The sequence below is a fragment of the Psammomys obesus genome, unplaced genomic scaffold (assembly GCF_907164565.1).
Source record: "Psammomys obesus unplaced genomic scaffold, mPsaObe1.curated_primary_1811, whole genome shotgun sequence".
Lineage (NCBI taxonomy): Eukaryota > Metazoa > Chordata > Mammalia > Rodentia > Muridae > Psammomys > Psammomys obesus.
In genome coordinates this window covers 12,000,705-12,020,721 of record NW_026596134.1, presented here as the reverse complement: position 1 = coordinate 12,020,721, position 20,017 = coordinate 12,000,705, and the positions used below count along the sequence as shown (strand labels likewise).

Genomic DNA, 20,017 nt, shown 5'->3' with positions numbered 1-20,017 from the left:
TTATGTGAGATCATATCAGGGCACCACTCAAGAGCCCACCCCCGACTGCGCAAAGAATGCATAACCAACACACTGCAGGAAAAGGGAGTTTTCCTACAACTACTGATTGTGTTAATGTATCCATTCATAGCTTCCTCAGCATGGTGACCGTACATTTAATGTTGAAGATTTTTAAGTTAAAACAACAACAATCCAGTTCCGGGAGACACACGCAACTTACCTGACTCCTCTCTTTGTCCACTTTCTTGAAACACTTATTCAGGGACAGATTATGTCTCACTGAGTTCTTCCACCCAGTAGGCGCATTAGCGAAATACGGGAAATGTTCTAAGATCCAGTTGTAGATATCCTTCACCGGCAGGCGCTTGGTTGGAGAGTCCTCAATGGCCATAAATATGAGGCAGCTAAAGGAGTAGGGGGGCTTGCAGTTGGGGTTCTGCCTGGCATCGTAGGGCATGTCCGAGCGAGCAGGGGATGGCGGGGCGCCGTCGTCCAGGTCCTGGACGGGACTGACGCTCCTGAGGACCGACTCCCCGAAGCTCTTCAGCAAGTTCTTGCTCTCATGCAGCCAGTTCAGGTTGGTCAGCTCCTCATCTTCCATGGTCCCCTCTTCTAATCTGGTCTCAGGCAGAGGGAAGTCAAGGCCATCGTCTTCCTGGAAGGCCTTGGACAGGCCACTGCCCCGGTAACGCTGACTCAGTCCACTAGACACACTGATTCCTGAGCTCTCGGGCTTCTTACTGGCAGGCATGACTGGACCCATTTACGTGAAGGCTCCTGGGAAGGACAGAGCAGAGAGATGATGAGCTAGACCAACTCAGGACAGAAAGCAGCCCGGTCCCCTCCTAACGCTCTCCCCTCCTCTCTGGGCTCTCAGCTACACGGTGGGTGGCGGCATCGCAGGCCTTCTGCATGGGAGCCACACAAGCCGACCACACAGCTACACCGTGAAGAAAAATGAGCCCAGGACGTCGGCAGCACGGGGACCCGACGGGCCTTAAATGGAACCAAACTGAAAATATATGTGGCACCTTTCATGTACAAATACATCATAAAAGGAACAAGCAGTTTCACGGTGGCTCCTCCCTGGGTCTGCAAGGTTCCCGATGAGCAGAAGAGAACTCAGTACTACTTGGCTCTCACTCTCTAGGACACATGCACATCCCCCTAACACACAAATTTCGTTAAAGATGCAGGATGCGCACAACAAAGTAAGTATAACGGAAAATTACTCATCTCATTGTCTATCTTCCTCACAAAAGAAAAGAAAATGCCAGCTCTGAAGGTACTCACTCCACTTTAATCCCAGCACACCTGCTAATTCCAGCATTTGGAAGGGTATGGCGGGATGAGTGAGAGTTCAAGGCCAAGCTGGGCTACATGAAATCCAGTCTCAGGAAAGAGAGAGAGAAAGAGAGAGAGAGAGAGAGAATGCTAATAAGATGACTTAGCAGGGAAAGGCAATTGCGGTTGAACCTGATGACCTGAGTTTGATCCCCAGACCTACATGCTGCAAAGATAGAATCACTCCAGCAATTTGTCCTCTGACCTCCATATGTGCACGGTGGCAAACATGCACCCCCATATATACATAAACACACACATATGTATAGACATATGTACACACGGACAGATACATATAACAAATAAATGTGGGTTTTTTCAATGTAAGGAAAAATAATAGAGATGGGAGGGAAGGCGAGGAGAGTCACTTTCAATCCCATAAGAAGAGCCTCATAAGGGTCCTGGAAGTAAAACTGTTCACCAGCGGCCAATGATTTGACTGTTTGGTTTTATTTTGTCCCACAGAAATCATTAAGAAAAAATTACAACTTTAATCACATTTTACAAGTGTAAACCAGGACAAGGAATTCTGCAGACTACAACTTGAGGGAGTACATTCACTTGAAGGACATCACACGGAGAGAGAGAAAAGCATGTAACCCCAGGCACTGGAAAAACAAATGGGAATGAAAATAAGCCCTTAACTGGGACTAGAACAAACGAAGAAAATAAAGCTGAGGGAGCAACTGGAAACATCAGAACAGGAAAGCAAATTCAACAGAAACTGTAGCAGATTCTCTCCCTCCAACAAAAGCGTCCTCACTCTTATCAATGACCTAGAACAGAGCATAAAACAGTATCTGACTAGAAAATACAAGATGTCAATTTTACAAATAAAGCCACCCCTACAAACACAACGCCCTGGCACACACGATAAAGGGGACAATGGGTCTTTCACTAGCTGTGTGCAGAGCTAAAACTGTGTGCTTAGTTTAAAAAGCATCTCATTTTTGGCTCCACGGAGAGTTAAAGCAATGTACCTAGAGAAGAATGAACACATAAAAGGCAAACAAATGGTCGTCCCAAGCCTCTAAATACCCATTAATACAGCATCTAAAATGACCACTGTTTCAGCGCAGGAAGTTCTAGAACTGGATTCTAGAAAGCATGATGCAGAGCACCAAACAGCCAGGCACGGTGCCAGCATGCTGCAGCGCTTTCCCACCAGCGGGGCAGAGGTGCCAGAGGCTCGTCTCTGAAGTATACGAGATGTCATCTCTAGGAGGAGAAAATCTCCACTGGGCATCACAGCCCAAGCCGGGCAGGGCAGTCCAGATAAATTCAGTTCATCCAGGGAAATATTTCTCTCTGTCAAAGAAAAGGGAGCTAAATCTACATAATAAATCATGCATATTATAGAAAAATAGTAGCTCATATCTTCAGGTTTGGAGATGCTATTGAATCCAGCCTGATACAGCTTTTAACTTCCTTACGAAGAAATCAAGGCCAACTTGTCTCAAAGTTTCCTAAGATTCCCCTAGAAAGGGTTCTAATTGCCAGCATGGCCACACAAAAGAGAACTACCCAGCCGGCTGAAGTCAACTTTAGCCCCAAATGAAAGTTTTATGTCTCCTGAGCTTCCAAACAGGAAAATTATATCATGGCTGACAGTAAAGTAATTTAATTGCACTGTTGCTATGACAACATACTGCTCTCTCTCTCTCTCTCTTTTTAATTTGCTTATTTGTCAGTAGCTTCCCAAAGGAACTAACATGCTATTCTCCATGTTTTCTTTTGTTTTCAAAAAACACTGTCAGCACTGTGATCCTATAAGAAAAAATGTTAAGTGTCTGTGCCAGGAAACAGAGGTCTGGGGGGGGGGGAGTTCCTAGCCCCTGGAATTGTCTGTTTCCCCAAACTCTCCATCCACTGCATTCATTCCCTATAAATCCCGCGCTTCATAACAGCACGGACGGCTCCTCACCACTCTACTTTCTATGGCACAACAAAACAAGCGATTCCCAGAAACCACCGCTGAGTTTTCCATTATTATATCCTAACTACAAAATTTTCCAAATCTCTTTTCCCTTCGTCTTATTTTTAGAGGGGTGGAGGGAAGTTTGTGAACCTGAGGCCAGGCAAACATTTTTAACCTGCTTTTAAACTGCGTTGCTTTGAGCAGTTATACAGCAGTGACCGCCTTACAATTTTTAAGTTATTAGTTACGCCTCACACACCCTCCTTTTGTTTTCCTTTTTTTTTTTTCCTCTCTCTCAATGACTTCCTGTGTTTTATCACTCTTTCATCGAAGAAAATGGAGCAGGAAAGCTTACTTTTTGTCTAAAAGCAGACCGTCTCCCAATAACTGACAACGCCATTACGGCCCAGGTCTGAACAGATGTCGGTGGAGAACTTTTTAAAAAGTTGAGAAATCTTCCTCAGCCAAAGCTGGGCAGTCTCGACTTTGGGGGACCGGGAACCTCCCCCTCCTTGCGCGCGCACGCACGCACGCGCTCCACTCCCTTTTACTGTACTTGTCAAAAACATTTCAAGGGGACCAACCGGGACAGCGATTGGCCGTGCCCTGCGTCAGTCAGCCGCGTTGCCAGGCAACGGGAAAACTGCTCTTCTCCGCGTACACAGGGCAATTGGGAGCCCGCATACCTTCACTGCTGGTCAGATGTCATAAACCTTTTATTGGCCGCGGCGTGGCGAGCCTAAAAACAAATCAATAAGCGCCCACTATCCCCCACCCTGCTCCCGCGGGGCCCAGCGAGGCTTGCAGAGAGTCGGGGTGCGGAACGGGGCCCCGAGGGTCTCGGGATGCTCGCGGCCGGAGCCGAGCGTGCTCAGTTAGGGAGGGGATCTTTGTTAGGCGCCCGTCCGCGGTCCTGGGGTCTGGAGTTGCTCTGCACCCTCCGGCCGACCCGAGTTTCCGGGGATGCCTGCTCCGCAGACAATACCAACTCCGTCGCTCTCGGAGTCTTTGGGGGAAACCGAGGCACGCAGAGCAGCCAGCACGTCGGGGCAGGAAAGTCCTGGGCGGGCAACTTCAGGGCTCAGGACTGGGCTCCCCGCACCCCACCCCGGGTGCAGCCTCGTCCTCGTGCCGCCGCGACGGCTCTCGGACGCGGACCCCGGCCGGGGAGGGTGGGGGGCGCGGGCGGGGCGCGGGCGCGGACTTACCTGGCCGAGCGCGGCGCGGGGCCGCCGCTGCCTCCCGAGCAGCCGACAAAGTTTCTCGGGCGCCCAGCGGGCATCGCTCGGGGCCCCGAAGCGGACGCTCGAGCCCTGGGCGGGCGGCTGGGGGCGGCCGCGGACGCGGACGGCAGGGGTGCGGGGAGCGGCGCGGCATGGGCCCCGGGCGAGCGTCCGCGGGCGCCGCGTCCTCCCGCCGGCCCCGCCGCTCTCCACGCCCCGTCCCGCCTCCCCGCTCGCCTCCGCTACGGCGCGTCGGGGCCGGGGCGCGCCGAGCCGCGAGAAATTGTTTCCACTGCAAACAAAAAAAAAAAAAAAAAAAGGCGACACATGACCAGGCAGGAGGAGGGGAAGAGCGGGGAGGGAGGGGCGGAGGGAGCGGGAGAGACGGAAAACGTGGGCCGGGCGACCCCGGGCCGCGGCGCCCGCCCGCGGGGAGGCCCTCCGGCCAGGCTGGGTCCCCGGGGCTCCGGTGCGGCGCCCGGGGAGCGAGGGGAGCCGGGCAGGTGGCGCTTGGCCGGCCCCCTCCCCTGCTTCAGGCCACACGGGCGGTGCTGCGCAGCTGGCAACGTGTCGCCGCAGCGCCTTTCCCCCAGCCGCCTGCCTTACAAGGCTCGAAAGTAAAAATAAAAAGAATTACGACGCAAGCGAAGCTTCCGAGGGTGAGCAGAGAAGATTCACTTCTCTCCAACTATTACTACTACCGCAGCACTCCCGAGGCGGGTCCGGTCCTCCGCCAGGCGCCTCTTGCCTCTTGGGGACGGAAAAAACCGATCCCCAGCCTTCGCCGCGGAGGTCGGGAGGATGGCCGCCACGACTGAGGGGGAGGTGGACCCCAAATGCAACGCCAGTGGGTTCTCCCCGGTGCGCTGCGCTAAGGGGCTCCCATCAGACTTCCACAACCGGGAGGAAAGCTAGTCTCCCCCCGTCCTTCACCGTTCTGAGTTTCGTAAACTAAAGTGATAATTTGCAGACCCCCCCAGGAATGGGGTGACCGCTTGGGTAGACTGGGAAGTCTACCGGCGCGTCCAGAGAGCGGCCACCCACTGCTGAAGGCACACCAGCCGGCTGCCTTCGGAGAGGATGAAAGCAGAGCCCAACAGGACACCCTGCTGGTGACATAAATAAAATAGGATGGCTCACCACTCCCAGGTAGCTAAGCCAGCAGGTTCTACAAAGAGAAGCCCAAAGCCATCCTCCCACGCCCACCTCAACCGTGGACAGCTATGAAGAGTGATCTGTGAACTGGGTTGAAAACTCCTCCAGCTGGCCAGTAACTTTTAACCTAGCCAGACCCCCCCGACACACACACACCCCACCCTCGGGTGCGGTGGAGAAAGGTAAGAGAAACACCGCGTGCTTCTGAGAAGTTTGCTTCAAAACAATAAGAAAACCCCAACCAATCTGAGATTCAATCCCCCACTTAACAAAACTTCAGGATCGGGTAGGTCGTGGCGGCCATCTCCAGCAATTCAGACTCACTGGAGTTGTCCCTACTTCCCAGCGTCCAGGAGGCTCGGAGAAGCCCAAGGTAGCCTGAGGTCATGAGCCCCACCTCCCATGTCACTGAGCGTATGAGGTGACTAAGCAGAAGGTACCCAGTGGCAGACACATTAGATCATCTCTGGAGTCTCACACCAGTGATTCTTAGGGCCAGTGCTGGTAAGAAAAACCAGGACAAGAAAAGGTCAGTCACCTGTGGCTAAGTTAGAGCAGGTCCCACTCCTCCGGCAGCAGGTCACTTGACAGAGTTTAATCCCCGAGCTCAGGAATCAGGTCAGAAGTGACCTTAGAGAAGCTGGACTCTTCAGGCCCACCCATCAGAGCTGCTAGTCCTCCCAACCCCTCTCACAAGATAGCTCGGGCCATTTTCTCCTAGGTTCTTCTTCCCGTATTCAAAAGGGATGTGAACCCAAGGGTGATTATGCCTGAACTATTTCATTCTTAAAATATGGTGTCAAACTGTTAGCCTCCTAGTGTGTGAGCTGGTCATGCCAAATGAACAAAAATTGAACAAACGTAACTAGTTTAGGTTCTAAGAAGCCACCAGCGGAGGGTGGAGCACAGCGAGGGAAGGAACCTGCCTTTAATGAGCTTGCCTTTTCCTTCCTTTCCCTCTGAGGGTTTTCGGTTTCTTACCTTCACAAACCTGAGTTGCCTGTCTGGAGAAGCCCATGCGAAACATCTGGAAAGACACTCCTAAGTCCTGATAGCCTTAGGTGGGGTCTCAGCTGTATTTATTAAAAAATAAATAATATAAAATAAAAAATTAAAACCCACAGGATGATTGCACTGACATCCTCAACTTCAGGAGGGAGACAAAAAGGCACAACAGATTCATTGAGGATGACTTGATCTCTTAATTTCCCTTTTCCATTACAGATGTGCCAAGAGATGTCAGGTGGTGTTATCCTAGAGAGAAAGTAGTAGGCAGATAAGGTAGGTAGACTACATCAGTGGAAGGTCCACAGGTCTCCCTGCCTACTGATCTAAAATGGGCCCAACCAGACCCCTGCTGTAAGCCAGAAAGTTTGGATGTGCTGTCTTCCAACTGTGCTGCTGCAGATCCCTGGCTCTGGGAATTGTATCCTTGACTTTAGCATGCAAGGGCCAAATTCCTTTAGAAATAGCCTCATGCTCAGTTTTCCAAATATACTCTTATATCTTGGGTGCCAAAAAATCTCAAGCAGCCCAAATAATTTAAACAATCGTTTTATATAGCTATTTGACAGCAGGATACAATCTCAGACCTAGAATTCACTTTGGAAAACATTTCTTTTGTGTTTCTTTCTTTTTTATTTATTATTATTATTATTATTATTATTATTATTATTATTTCATTTTGTTTGTTGCTGTTGTTGTTTTTTCAGACAAGGTTTCTCTAGGTAGCCCTGGCTGTCCCTACTCGCTCTGTAGACCAGGCTGTCCTTGAACTCAGAAATCAACCTGGGGGGCTGGAGAGATGGCTCAGAGGTTAAGAGCATTGGTTGCTCTTCCAGAGGTCATGAGTTCAATTCCCAGCAACCACATAATGGCTCACAACCATCTATAATGAGATCTGGTGCCCTCTTCTAGTGTACAGGTGTACATGCAAACACATTGTATACATAATAAATAAATAAATGTTTTAAAAAGTGCTGGGGTTAAAGCCTTGTGCCACCACTGACCAGCAACATTTATTTTTCCATTGGGGACTTGCTAGGATCCCTCTGTACCCCATCTGCACATGGGCTGGTGTACCAAAAGATCTGTGTTCTGGGACAGCCAGCCCAGTCGGTGTGGGCCTCAGGTCCTCCTTCATGGTTTTTAATGAATGATAACTCCTCAAATCAGGGACAACTGAGCAGATACAAGGCAGCCCTTGCTGTAGGCGCAAAGATCTGAGGCAGGCCGGGAAAGACGGCCCTCTGGTCCAGGGTAACTGCAATTGAATCTTATACAAAAGAACATACAAGAAGGAAGCCCAGAGCAGGCAGGGCAGCTGACCGCGCAGACCTGGGGGAGCCAGCATGCAGTTTCTGGTTCTTTTCCCTCCCTCCCCAACAAGGTATTTCCTGCTTCTCTCTAGTATACTACTCCACTCTTCCTTCCTGCAGGTCGGCTTGCTCATGGCCACGTGCGGCTACAAAGTGAACAGTTCTTGAAGCCTTCTGCATTTAGCATCCACCACCTGCAGACTGTCTCAAGTCTTCTGTTACCCGGGGAGAAAAAAAAAAATCTAACTAAGTCATGTGCTCAACCCACAGGAGAGGCAAAACATGTAGTAAACTATCTGATACAACAGGCTTGGGAAAAGGAGGGTGGATAAATTTGTAAAGAGATCTAATAAATAAAGTTGGGAGTTCAAACTGCCAAGATGGAGAAGGGGTGCCCTAGACCTGAGTTGTCTGTCTGGGGAAGTCCTCAAGAGCCACCTGAGAAGCCACTCCTTATGAGTGAGGAGAAGCCACTCCTTACGAGTGAGGAGAAGCCACTCCCAATATCCTTAGGTGGGGCCCAGGGTATTCACCTAGAAAGCCCCTATGGAATGATTGTGCTTGACAGCCTCTATATCAGGCAGGAGAGTGCAAACAAATTTATCGAATATGGCTTGACTATATTCATAATGCCCTTGTTTGTTGAACAAATATTTACTGAGCATTGTATTAGGTTCCAGAGGGCCAAAGTCTTCTTTCCACAGGGCTTATATATTTGTAAATAGTTGTGGAAGCATTATAACAAAACTCATGGATTACCAGTGTGAGTGGTTCCTTCATACTCTGTTCTCAGAGCAAGGGAAATGGCTAGGTAGTTTACAATCCAGAAGTTGCATTATCAGAGAAATGGGATTCAAAAGACAAACAGGATATTGTATACAACATGAATTTCTGGAGAGGGAAGAGGAAAACAGAAAACCAAAAGCTGGTCAAACAGCTCAGAAATTGTCCCCACTCACAGGAAAGGCAGGGCAGGAGCCGAGAGCGTCGTAGCTCAGGGTTGCAGCACTTTTTGACATGCATATAGCCTGAACTCTATCCCCAGCACCAAAAACAAGCAAAGGGAATAAAGACAATCTTGTAAAAATGTGTTGAGGGCTGGAGAAGTGGTTCAGCAGTGAAGAGTGCTTGCTGCCCTTGCAAAGGACTCAGGCTCAGGTCCTAGCACCTCATCAAGCAGCTCACAACTGCCTGTAACTCCAGTTGCAGGGGATCCAATGCCCTCTTCTGATTTCCATGGACACATGTACACATGTGTATGCATACACTCAAACACACACACAAGAGAACTCGTGCATAAAATGAATAAATCTTTTTTTTTTTTTTAATGGGAGGGAGAATACTGTTAGCAGTTTCCTCTGAAAACAAGTTCTTTTTTGATAAGTGCTTCTTTGATGCTTGCATTTCCATTGTAGAGTTCTGAGCTTTCTGCCAGAGGCTTCGGTTACTTAAGCGTGTATCGGAATTACCTAGAGGGCTGATTTAAATGCTGCCAACTGCTTCCCCACACCCATCATCTCTGGCTCCAGAGGCCTAGGCTAGACCTGGGATTTTGCACCCCTAGAAAATACTGCAGGCCTGAGAACCACACTTTAAGAGCCACTGCATTTCAGAAGAATCAGTCAGACTGGGAGTATTGGGGGAGATGTATAAAAGTCACCAAAAGACCAACAGGAGGAGGACAAGGTACAGGCAAAGATGATCCCTTAGTCATGGCTTGGCCATAACACATGAGCAAGCTATTCATGACTACCAAAAATCAAACATAAAACCAAAACTCACTTTTTTCCTTCTGTAGGAAAGAAAGAGAACCTCCACTGGAAGGCCTGGAAGGTCCTAAGTGAGGTGGGAAGCTTGGTCACCATTGTCAACCTGTGCATTCCCTTCTGTGTTTACCAGGCAGGCCCTCAAGGGTGGAGCCTGGGAAAGGCGTCTTGGTATTTCTTCAGCAGGGAGTAGGCAAAGATGCTGACTCGAGGAGAGAGGGAGGGGTGAGAGGTAAGGGAAAGTACAGGTGATGGGTGGAGTGGAATTCATTAGTTCAGGTTCCTCTGCCAACCCTGAGCCTATGAAGTCACCTGCTAGAGGCAAAATGGAAGTCTAAAATACCTCAGCTCCTCCGTAACCATAAACAAAATGGTAAACTGGACAGCCCAGAAGCCAGGGTCAGGCAACTCATTCAATCAACAGGATTAGCTTTAAATACCTATTGATTCCATGCCCGTTGCTGAATGAAGGACTTGAAAGCCTTGGATCCCCTAGCGCTGGAGGTACAGGTGGTTAGGAGCTGCCATCTGGGAACCAAACCTGTGTTCTCCAGAGCAGCCAGTGCTCCTAACTGCTGAGCCGTCTCCCAAGCTCACCGGCAAGCATATATGAAGCAACCATAAATACACAGACATACCAAGCCTAATGCCAAGACCAGAACAGTGCAGCCAAACACACACATGCTAGGACTTACCAGCTAGATCACCCCAGGCAAGGAACATAACTTCTTTCCCTCCATCTAGTTTCCTTATCTCAAAAAAGAAGGGCGGGGGGGGGGGGGGGAGGGGGTTTGACAAGATGGCTTCTGTCGAAAAGGCTTGCCAAGTAAGCACATCAACCCCGATTAGATCCTTGGTACACACAGTGGCAGAAAAGAACTAGGTATTGTCCTCTGACCACCTCTCTCTCTCTCTCTCTCTCTCTCTCTCTCTCTCTCTCTCTCTCACACACACACACACACATGCACACACCGAATAATAACATAATCCATACACATAATAATAAATTTTAAAGGAGAAATACTAATAATAACTAATTACATCAGCCAGCTTTGGGTCACTATTATTAGCTTATAAAGAGAAAATTTTCCTTCTTTGGCTCATACTTTTGGGGGCTCCTATCCATCAGTGGTCATATTGCTTTGGGCCTTTGTTGTATGTGCTGGGACAGAGTTACCACCTTATGACTGGAAGCTCGAGAGAAAACGGAAGGTCACAGGCCCCTCAGTCCTCTCAGAGGCATGCCTTCGATGACCCAGAGACCTCCCACTAGGCTCCACCACTTCCCAATGACTCCACCCTAGAGACCAAGCTTTAACACATGAGCCTTCAGGGGACATCCAGCATCCAACCTGTAGCAGCCTTTCACCGAGTTGTGATAATGATGAAATGGATTAATACTTGTAAGGAAGGCGTAGTGCAACCAGGTGGGTAGTGCAGGATTCTGGCTATGTAAATAACTCAAAAAGAAAGATTTTGTTTGCACGCTGGCATATTTGCATAACAATTTAGAATTTCTGTGCCATAGCAGGGATGGTAAATGAAAAAAAAGTGTAAATATTTGCTATATATATAAAAAGAGGAAACTGGGTGTGCTGGTACATACCTATAATTCCAGCCCTCTAGGGGTGGAGGCAGAAAGATCGGAGGTTAAAGGTGATTCTTGACAGCCTAGGGAGGTTGAGGCTACATGAACTTCTGTAACAAGAGGAGGGAGGGAGGTAATAATTCTATAAGCACATGTGTGGGCATACTTTAACAGCAGGTTTGGCATGTAGCCCAGACTGGCCTAAGATTCAACATCCTTCTGCCTCAGTTTCCCAAAGACTGGGATTACAGGTATGTTCCAGTATACCTGGCTCAAGGTATCTAATCTGCAACTCTCACATAACTTACAAAGAAAAAACCAAAACTTATCTTAGCCAAAGGGGCCTATTCACACATACACACACACACACACACAAATGATAACATCCCCATGAAGAGGCTCAACCTCAGTGAAGTCACAGAAATGTACATTACAGCCACTGTGCTATCTCATTTCATCTGTCAGACTGACCCACACTTAAAAGCAAAAACGGGTGTGGGTGTTGATGGGAAGGTGGCCTTATGGAACTTTAAGATGGGTCTGCCTTAGAAAAAAAAATTAAAAATTATTCACTGAGCCCTGCCATTGATCCTAGATTGCCAACTGACAGGGATGTTACCCTGGGTACTTCCATTCCACCAGACTTCCAGATCCCTGAAGCAGGAGATTCCAAAAGAGCAGGAGTCACACCTGCCGAACTCAGGGAAGTGCAGGCGGCATTTATGTCAGAAGGTCTCAAGTGCAAGCACCAGCAGAGGGAACCGAAGGCCCCCACGGTGCATCTGAAAGTGTTTTCGGGGACTGAAATCATGAAAATGCGGAAATTGTAGGAATAGGAGGCCTGAGACATATTATTAAACCATAAGCTAACCCGGTCCCGTGTCCCCTTTGCTCCCTGGTACTTTCATGTTTCTGATAGCTTTAAAAGCATTTTAAAGGCTTTCCCATTTCTGAGTCAGTGTCACATTCTCACGGACTATGTAAAACAATTTATAAATAGTTCATAATGTTAAGATTGAGGGGTGTAAATATGTCGGCAAAGCTTCCCACAAAATTAAAAGGATTTCAATGGGGGGGGGGAGGTAATTTAAAAGGTTAGCACTAGGCGCCAATGGAATTGCTACATATTATAAACCCTCCATTCAGAGATAGAAAGTGTGCCCTCTGAGAAGAAAGAGAAAACTTTAAGCTTTTGAGTAACAAACTTTCTCTTGGAAGATACAAGAATTCCAAACACTTGTGCATTTGCGGAGAAGGGCAACATTATTTGTTTATAATTTTGTTGTTGTTGTTACTGTTACAAGAGGTGAGAAGTGTTACTCCTCCCTGTCCCCCAAAACTAGGAAGCTCTGAATGAACTGAAGCACAGCAAAGGAGTCGGGCAGGCTTCTCCTGACCTCCCCAGGGACACTGCCTACAGCTGAGAGCTTGCCCTGCAGGAGACTGCCGATCTTGAACATCTGGACCACTCTTTCCTACTGTTCATTCTCTTTGTGGATGTCATGATGTATTAAAAGGGTTAGACTAACTTTGTAACCTGTATGTCTTTTAAAGCCTATAGTTTTGTGTTTTAGGTTCAGGTTAAGCTAAAGCCTCTTAGTACCTTTCCAGAGAATGAAGAAATGTGACCCTATCTGTGAGGACAGATAGAAAAAAAAAAAAAAAAAAAAAAAAAAAAAGCGAGCAAGCAATGACCTTCACTCAGCAAAAAGAAGGACCAGACCCTTGTCTTCGAGATAGTGTTTCTTAGCAACCAACCCTTCTGTGTAGCCCCTGACCTCCAGCCAAAAGTCTGCAGCCCCAGTCTTCAAGGATGAGCTAACCACCCCCACCTTCAATTGCAGCTGCATCCACACTTGGCAGGACTGGCCAAGCACCTAAGACTAACCAATTGTCTTACTTTATAGCTTCCTCATCCAATCCTAAATTGCCAAAACTGCAACTTCAAATTTCCCGCAATTTTTCTTTTAAAAACCTAAAGGCCTTTGTCTCCCAGTGCCACTCTTTGCTGACTGGCAGGGGTGACCCCATTGCGCAACGGTTAATAAACCTCTTGCTTTTGCAACGAGTCTTGGTCTGGGGGAGTTTCTGGGAAGGGCGCGATCTTGAACTCCTGAGCTGTGAGACCCCAAGTCTTACAGTACAAAGTGCCACAAACACTTAATCATTGTTTCTAGGAACAGTGGTCAGGTGCCTGCAAAGCAGTGGTCACGATATTTCCATCAACTCATGGGCTTAGTTGTGTTCCCAGAAGAAACCGTGATATTAACCAGCTACGGGTTGATTAGCACCAAGCTCCAAGCTGAGGACTCCACAAGGCATATCTAAAAGGAGCCTAGTCGGCACGTTTCTCGGTAAGACAGGCACATCACGGCCAGCTTGCCCTCAAGTTCTCCACACAGCACTCTAACCCCTCTTGGGCACCATTTTAAACAGCAAGATCACCAACCAAAGTTACACAAGTACAAAAACTCTTGTACACAGTGTAGTGATAACTAGCCTGACCACAAAAAGGACACTGTTTTGAATGCCACGGCGTTCATCGTCAGCTTGGGACAGGCACACCTGGCAACTCAGGCTGTTTGCTGCTCTCCACGGATCTGAGAATGATCATGAGTACACCCAACTTTTAATTTAGGGGTTACAAACACATTTTGACAAGCAGGCAAAGCCACAAGTAGGGACTCTACTAATGAGAACTGACTGTCTTCCACAAAGGCTTATGGAGCGCCAGACAGTATCCTAAGATTGGTATCTTTGGTACAGGAAATGTGCCCCTAGACTCATGTGTGGAAGTACAGTCCTAGCTGGTGACACTGTTTTGGGGGGTAGGTGGTGGAAACTTTAGGAATTGGGACACACCCACTGGGAAGTGTGCCTTTGAGGAGTGTCTTATCTCTTTCCTCTTTCCTGTCTCTTTCTATTTCCTGGCTGTCATAATGTGAGAAGCTCTGCTCTGTTCCAGGTAGCAACTATGAACTGAAACCACCCAACTATAAGCCAAGTAAAGCTTTCTTCCTTTTTAGTTGTATTTTAAATAGACCAGGGACTAAAAACAGGGACTTTTGCTAAGCACAAAGACTTAGCAAAAATAATAATATTTTCAGTCTCACATCAATCATATAAGCAGCTATATGATTTCATTTTCCAAATGAAGAACCCGTCCCAGAGAGGTTTGTTCACCTAATCAAGGTCACACAGCTCATAAGTGATATGTGGAGACCAATACAGACCTCAGAATTCAGAGGAATCAGAGATACTTCAGAGAAACTCAGAGCATCTGGCTTGTTCTTAGGAACCTTCCTAGGGGGAGTGGGTATGAAGAATGGAAGCTATAAGGACACAAGAGAGAAAAAGGACACAAAGGAAGAATAATAAGGGATCTTCTAATCAGAGAAGGCAGTAGTTACAAAATGAAAACAAAGAGATCGTTGACCTGCTGAATGACATTTGAGACAGGATGGTTCCTTTACCACACACACACACACACACACACACACACACACACACACACACACACATCAGCCAGCGACAGGAGAGATGTCTCAGTGGTTAAGAGTCACGGATGCTCTCACAGAGGATTGGGATTTACTTCCCAGAACCCAGGGTGGCTCACAACTGTCTGTCACTCTAGTTCCAGGAAATCCAGTGTCCACTTCTGGCATCTGTAAGAACCTGTCTGCGCACAGAGCAAATACATATGCCCAAACATACACACATATTGCTTGGCAGTGTTGGTGCACGCCTTTAATCCCAGCAGCTCGGGAAGCAGAGGCAGGCAGATCTCTGGGTTTGAGGCCAGCCTGGTCTGCAGAAGTTTCAAGACAGCCAGGGCAATGTAGACAAAGAGAGAAACATTGTCTCGAAAAACAAACAACAGCAACAACAACAAAATCCCACAAGCAAACAAACAAAACACACATATACATTAAAGAAATAATTTTAAAGTAAATAAACCAGACACCAAACGTCAAACAGACTATATGCCTGACAGACAGGCATAATTTGTGGTACAGTGTACTCAGAAATTTCAATTCCTTCATTTGCCAACAGTAAACTCCACTACGTCCGTCTCTCAATCCTCTCATCTTCAACTCTACCAGGACAAGCAGCCTCATGGACCCTCCCTCCTCAGGCTTTCCTGGGCACCGTTACTAAGGTGAGCACATGGTTTCAGTGGCCACCACCAAGATGGGCCAAGAGAAAGCAATTCTTCTGTCTACCACACTTTCTCTAAAGGAAGGCAGAAAACACGAGACTACTGAAATTCCTGGGAATTGGCACATAGCTTAAAATGTTTCCAACTGTTATTTCTCTGCTGTACCAGTTCCTTCCTCAGATTGCTCCAACACCCGAATCTGCCATCTCTGCTGGGTGGTGAAGACCACTAATGCTTTTCTGTTTTGAACCCCCTGCTGCCTCTCAAAATAGGATCTCTTGTGCCTCTGTGTGTGTGTCCCCAGACTGCCTGTCTGTCTGTGTCTGTGTGTGTCTCTGTCTGTCTGTGTGTCTTGAACCTGTGTACACACACATGTGGAGGCCAAATGACAGTCTGTTCCTTAAAACAGGGTCTCTCCATATCTTGCCAAGTCGGCTGGACTGGCCACCAAGCCCCAGGGATCTTCCCGTCTCCGCCACCCCAACACTGGGACTGCGAGCAGGTGCCACCACACTGGCTTTAAAGGGGCAGAGAGTGTGGATGTGGGGTGTTGGAGGATAAAATTCAAGTCATTCTGAATGAGCCCTCTTCTTAGCTAGTGCATGTATGCCTGTTAAGACTGTTTTCTTTTTCTGGTGCTGGAATTTGCGCTCAGAGTCTGATGGACGCTAGGCAAGTATTCTACACGGAGCCACTCTGCAGCCTTCCCCGTGCCTTTAATTTTGTGACTCAGTGTGAGCGAAAGGTGCCCATAAACATGGAGGCACGACAGTGTGTGTGCAGCTCCTCTCAGCAGATAGAGGCCGGGAAGAAAGAAACCAGACTGCTTGCTGTGTCTGTGGGTCCGTTCAACAGCACCTCAGACCTCCGTACTCAGCCACGTGCCTGTGACTGGTGTCAAAGATCTGGCCTCCAGACGACCAGGCACCCTTTCTAAGTTGGCATTCCTTCCAAAGAGGAACAGGGAGTGCCTTCCCCGTGTGCCTCACATAGAACTGGGAAAAGTACCTGACAATATGGATTCCGGAAGTGGTGCTGCCCTCACCACTCACAGTGGCCTCTAATGCCCCGTGCTCAGAGCAACTGTCAGCAGGTGTTCAGAACAGGGATCTAGGTACTTGACTGACAGGGGCCACCCACAGACCAAGCTGCGCGTGTCACGGTGTTCTGAAGTCAGGGCGGAGTACCAGGTTGGGAGGGGGAGAACATCAGAGCTCATGGAGGCTGCTCAGGCCACATTCAAAGGCAAGATAGATGGACCTCTGGCATTTGACTCAAAACCTTGGGCATACCCAGGCTAGGCTTGCATATACACCAACCTTGCAGCCATATTGCCAATGGCACAGGAAAAAAAAAGAGTCCTGGATGTTCACTTTCTCTTGTCAGTGTATGCTGGGGAAGAAGTTGTGGTCATTGCTGATCCTCCTGCCCCAGCCCCCCTCATAGGGGAGGTGTTAGAAGCCAACGTCAGGTCACTCTGCGCCTTATTCTTCAGGATAAGGTCTCTTTACTGATTCCTGGAGCTAACCAGGTCAGGCTGGCAGGGCAATGAGCTCTAGGGTTCCAGCCGCCTCTGCCGCCCCAGCACTGGGCTTACAGGTGTGTGTTGTCACGCCCAACTTTTTAGACCAGTGCCGGAGACCCAAACTCAGGTCTTCATGCTTTTAAGCGCTTCCTGACTGATAGATCTATCTCCTCAGCTCTTTGGCTGGGATTTCCAAAGGCCTTCTGGTCCACCCCTCTGTAGGAACAATACAGGCCTTCCTAATCTAACCCAGCAGTTCCGCTGTGGCCCAGGGTTCTTTATCAATTAAAAGACCGTTTTCATATTCAGAATTGGAACAATACACACGCCTCTCTCCCCAAACTGCAACCCTAACACTCACCTAAAATGTGTCTGCGAGGCGAGAGCCCAACTCAGCTGCTTCAAAACACTCCCCAGTTTACTCTGCTCTTGAAAAACTCAACTATCGCGCCAAACACAAAGGGAATACTACGCAGTAGTTGCTGAGGAAGCACACACAGTGAGAGAGAGAGAGAGAGAGAGAGAGAGAGAGAGACTTTCATCCATTTCACTGGCAGATACCACTAAAACATTTTTTTTTTTAATTTCCCCAAAAAGTCTCTTTGAGCCTTCAAGCATAGAAGTCTCTGAAATGTGAGAGTCCCTGGCCCAGCACTAGGCAAGGAAAGCAAGGTTTCAATGAAACACAAAAGCCAGCACAGACCTGAAGGGGAACAGGCGGCCCCCTACGACAAGGCAGCCAACTGCCAAGCTGTCATTTTGCTCGGCGGCTGAACAGAAGGCTCGAGTAATGACAACCACAAAACTCATTTAAAGTCTGAAAAGGTGACTAATGAGCTCATTCATGCTGGCTATAAATTATTCACTACAACACTGATCCCACTCAAGACAAACAGTAAAGTAAACTTTAAACACAGAGCCGGCCGGCCTTCCAACGCGCGGCAAGTTACGTCTGTGAGACTTCTCACAATGACAGGGACACTTGTCCTCGTTGTCTATTGTCACATTAGTCTTCTATTTACTTTTTTTTTTTCTGCCTTTAATCAAGTTAAGCAGACACAGCTGTTACACATTTATTTCTCTGCCGGTTTTTTTTTTTTTTCATTAGTTATTATGAGCAATCATGAAAGCCCTAAAAATAACAGCAAATTATATTCTCTAGAAATTGAAGGCTGACCTTAAAATGAAGCCCAGGTCTTTAGAAAGAATATTCATACGCACATGTTGGGTAAGTGACAGCCCCATACAAAGGGAAACCCTGAGTGCCTGCTCCACTCTTGGAGAGCTCTGCAATTTGCTTCGAAATTACCTTTGGTGCTGCAGCGAACCGGTTTGCCTCAAAACCTGCCGGCACTACGGACCCTACTTCCAGCGGTCAGGTTCGGGTTAAGATTTTCACGAAGACATTATCATCTTAAGCAAATAGAAGAAATGTCTGCTGGCTTTTTCCAGCCCTGATAAATAGCAGGTTCCCTGAAAACGCACCGCGGTGCAGATTGCTTTCAGTTTCCTGTTTAACATTAAATAGAGAATTGTCGCTCTTCTGTTTTTACAAACCAAACTGTTTGCTGCTACTATTGCTACTAAAAGCATGATGATGGCAGCTAAGTGGTCCCCCTTTTCCTTTTTGTTTATCCAACTATCATTTTCCAGACACTGCAAGAGTTGAAAATCTGTTTGATAGATTTATTTTTAAGTCCCCCAAACAAGTACTTAACATTAGAGCTTGGTCAGATCTCTGAACATTATGTATTTTTAAAACTGTTTTGAATTCTTTGAAAAAGAGCCACAGGAAAGACTCATATTCATATACCAGCAGATGGAGGCCCTAACTAATGAAAAGTGAAAGCAGAAAAGTTAAACTGGAGAGTGCTGGCTCCCCGGGGGATGAATGAAGCAGAGGCAGACACAAGCTTACACTTCACTCTAGGCCCTGGCTGTACCCTATCTCCATCTAAGGAAAATCTTTCACATTTTCAGTTTCTTGCACGAACTAAATGAAAGCTTTGTCCACTGTTTCTGTGCCTGAGATGCAAAACACAATCTTTGTTTCATGTAGAGAAAGGGCTGTCCTGCAATATTACATTGATGGCAAAGGCCATTGTCACCTATGAACATCGATCTGTGTTTGTCATAGTTTTTTATTCACATTTCTGGACCTATCAAGAACTACTAACTTTTAAGGTCTCTCCACCAGAATCCTGGGAGTTGCTTTTGGGTCTCTTTTCTTTTGTTTTTGGTCAATTTTACTTCTTAGGAAAAAAAATTTTATTTATTTATTTATTTATTTATTTATTTATTTATTTATTTATTTTGAGGTTTTTTTGTTTTTTGGGGGAGGTTGTTTTGTTTTGTTTTGATTTTGAGACACGGTCTCACTATGTAACTCTGGCTGTCCTGAAACTCATTAAGTAGACCAGTAGATCAAGCTGGCCTTGAACTCACAAAGATCCACCTGCCTCTTCCTCTTCCTCATCAGTGCTGGGATTAAAGCTGTGTGCAGGCAGACAGACAGACAGACAGACACACACACATACAAACATACACACACATTCACTTACACACGCACATACACATACTCACACACATACACGCACAGCTTCTTAGAGTGTTACAATTTCATATTGAAATTATATATAAATTATATATTAAAAGTCCTGTCCCTTACATGTGGGCTATGATATTAGAATTTTATTGTTCTTAAGTTTTGCATTCTTATAAATAATTGGTTTTCTTTAATTAAATTTATTTAGTTTTATTTTTTATTTTTTGTTTTTTTTTTTTTTTAAGACAGCATTTGGCTGTCCTGGACTCATTTTATAGACCAGGCTGGCCTGGAACTCACAGAGATCTGCCTGCCTCTGCCTCCCAGAGTGCTGGGCTTGCAGGCCTGTGCCACCACGCCCGGTTCTCTTTATATTTATTACTTCAGGTATACATGTGTATTTTCGTATGAGAACATGTGTGGAAGTCAGAGGATAATGTGCGTGAGTTAATTCTCTTCTACCATGTGGGTCCCCT

General features: G+C 47.2%; 1 protein-coding gene across 4 annotated transcripts in view; it reads right to left on the bottom strand.

Annotated features, from left to right (window-relative positions):
* Foxn3 (forkhead box N3) overlaps positions 1–20,017 on the bottom strand; it is a 350,908-nt gene that overhangs the window by 177,743 nt on the left and 153,148 nt on the right. For 3 of the 4 annotated variants that reach the window (XM_055592711.1, XM_055592713.1, XM_055592714.1), the window contains exon 3: positions 221–777. In XM_055592711.1, the coding sequence (XP_055448686.1) occupies positions 221–763 (543 nt within the window). In that variant the 5' untranslated portion in view covers positions 764–777. Of the gene's footprint in view, positions 1–220; positions 778–4,470; positions 4,691–20,017 lie in introns of those variants that run through there. The other variant, XM_055592712.1, reaches the window with a different exon arrangement.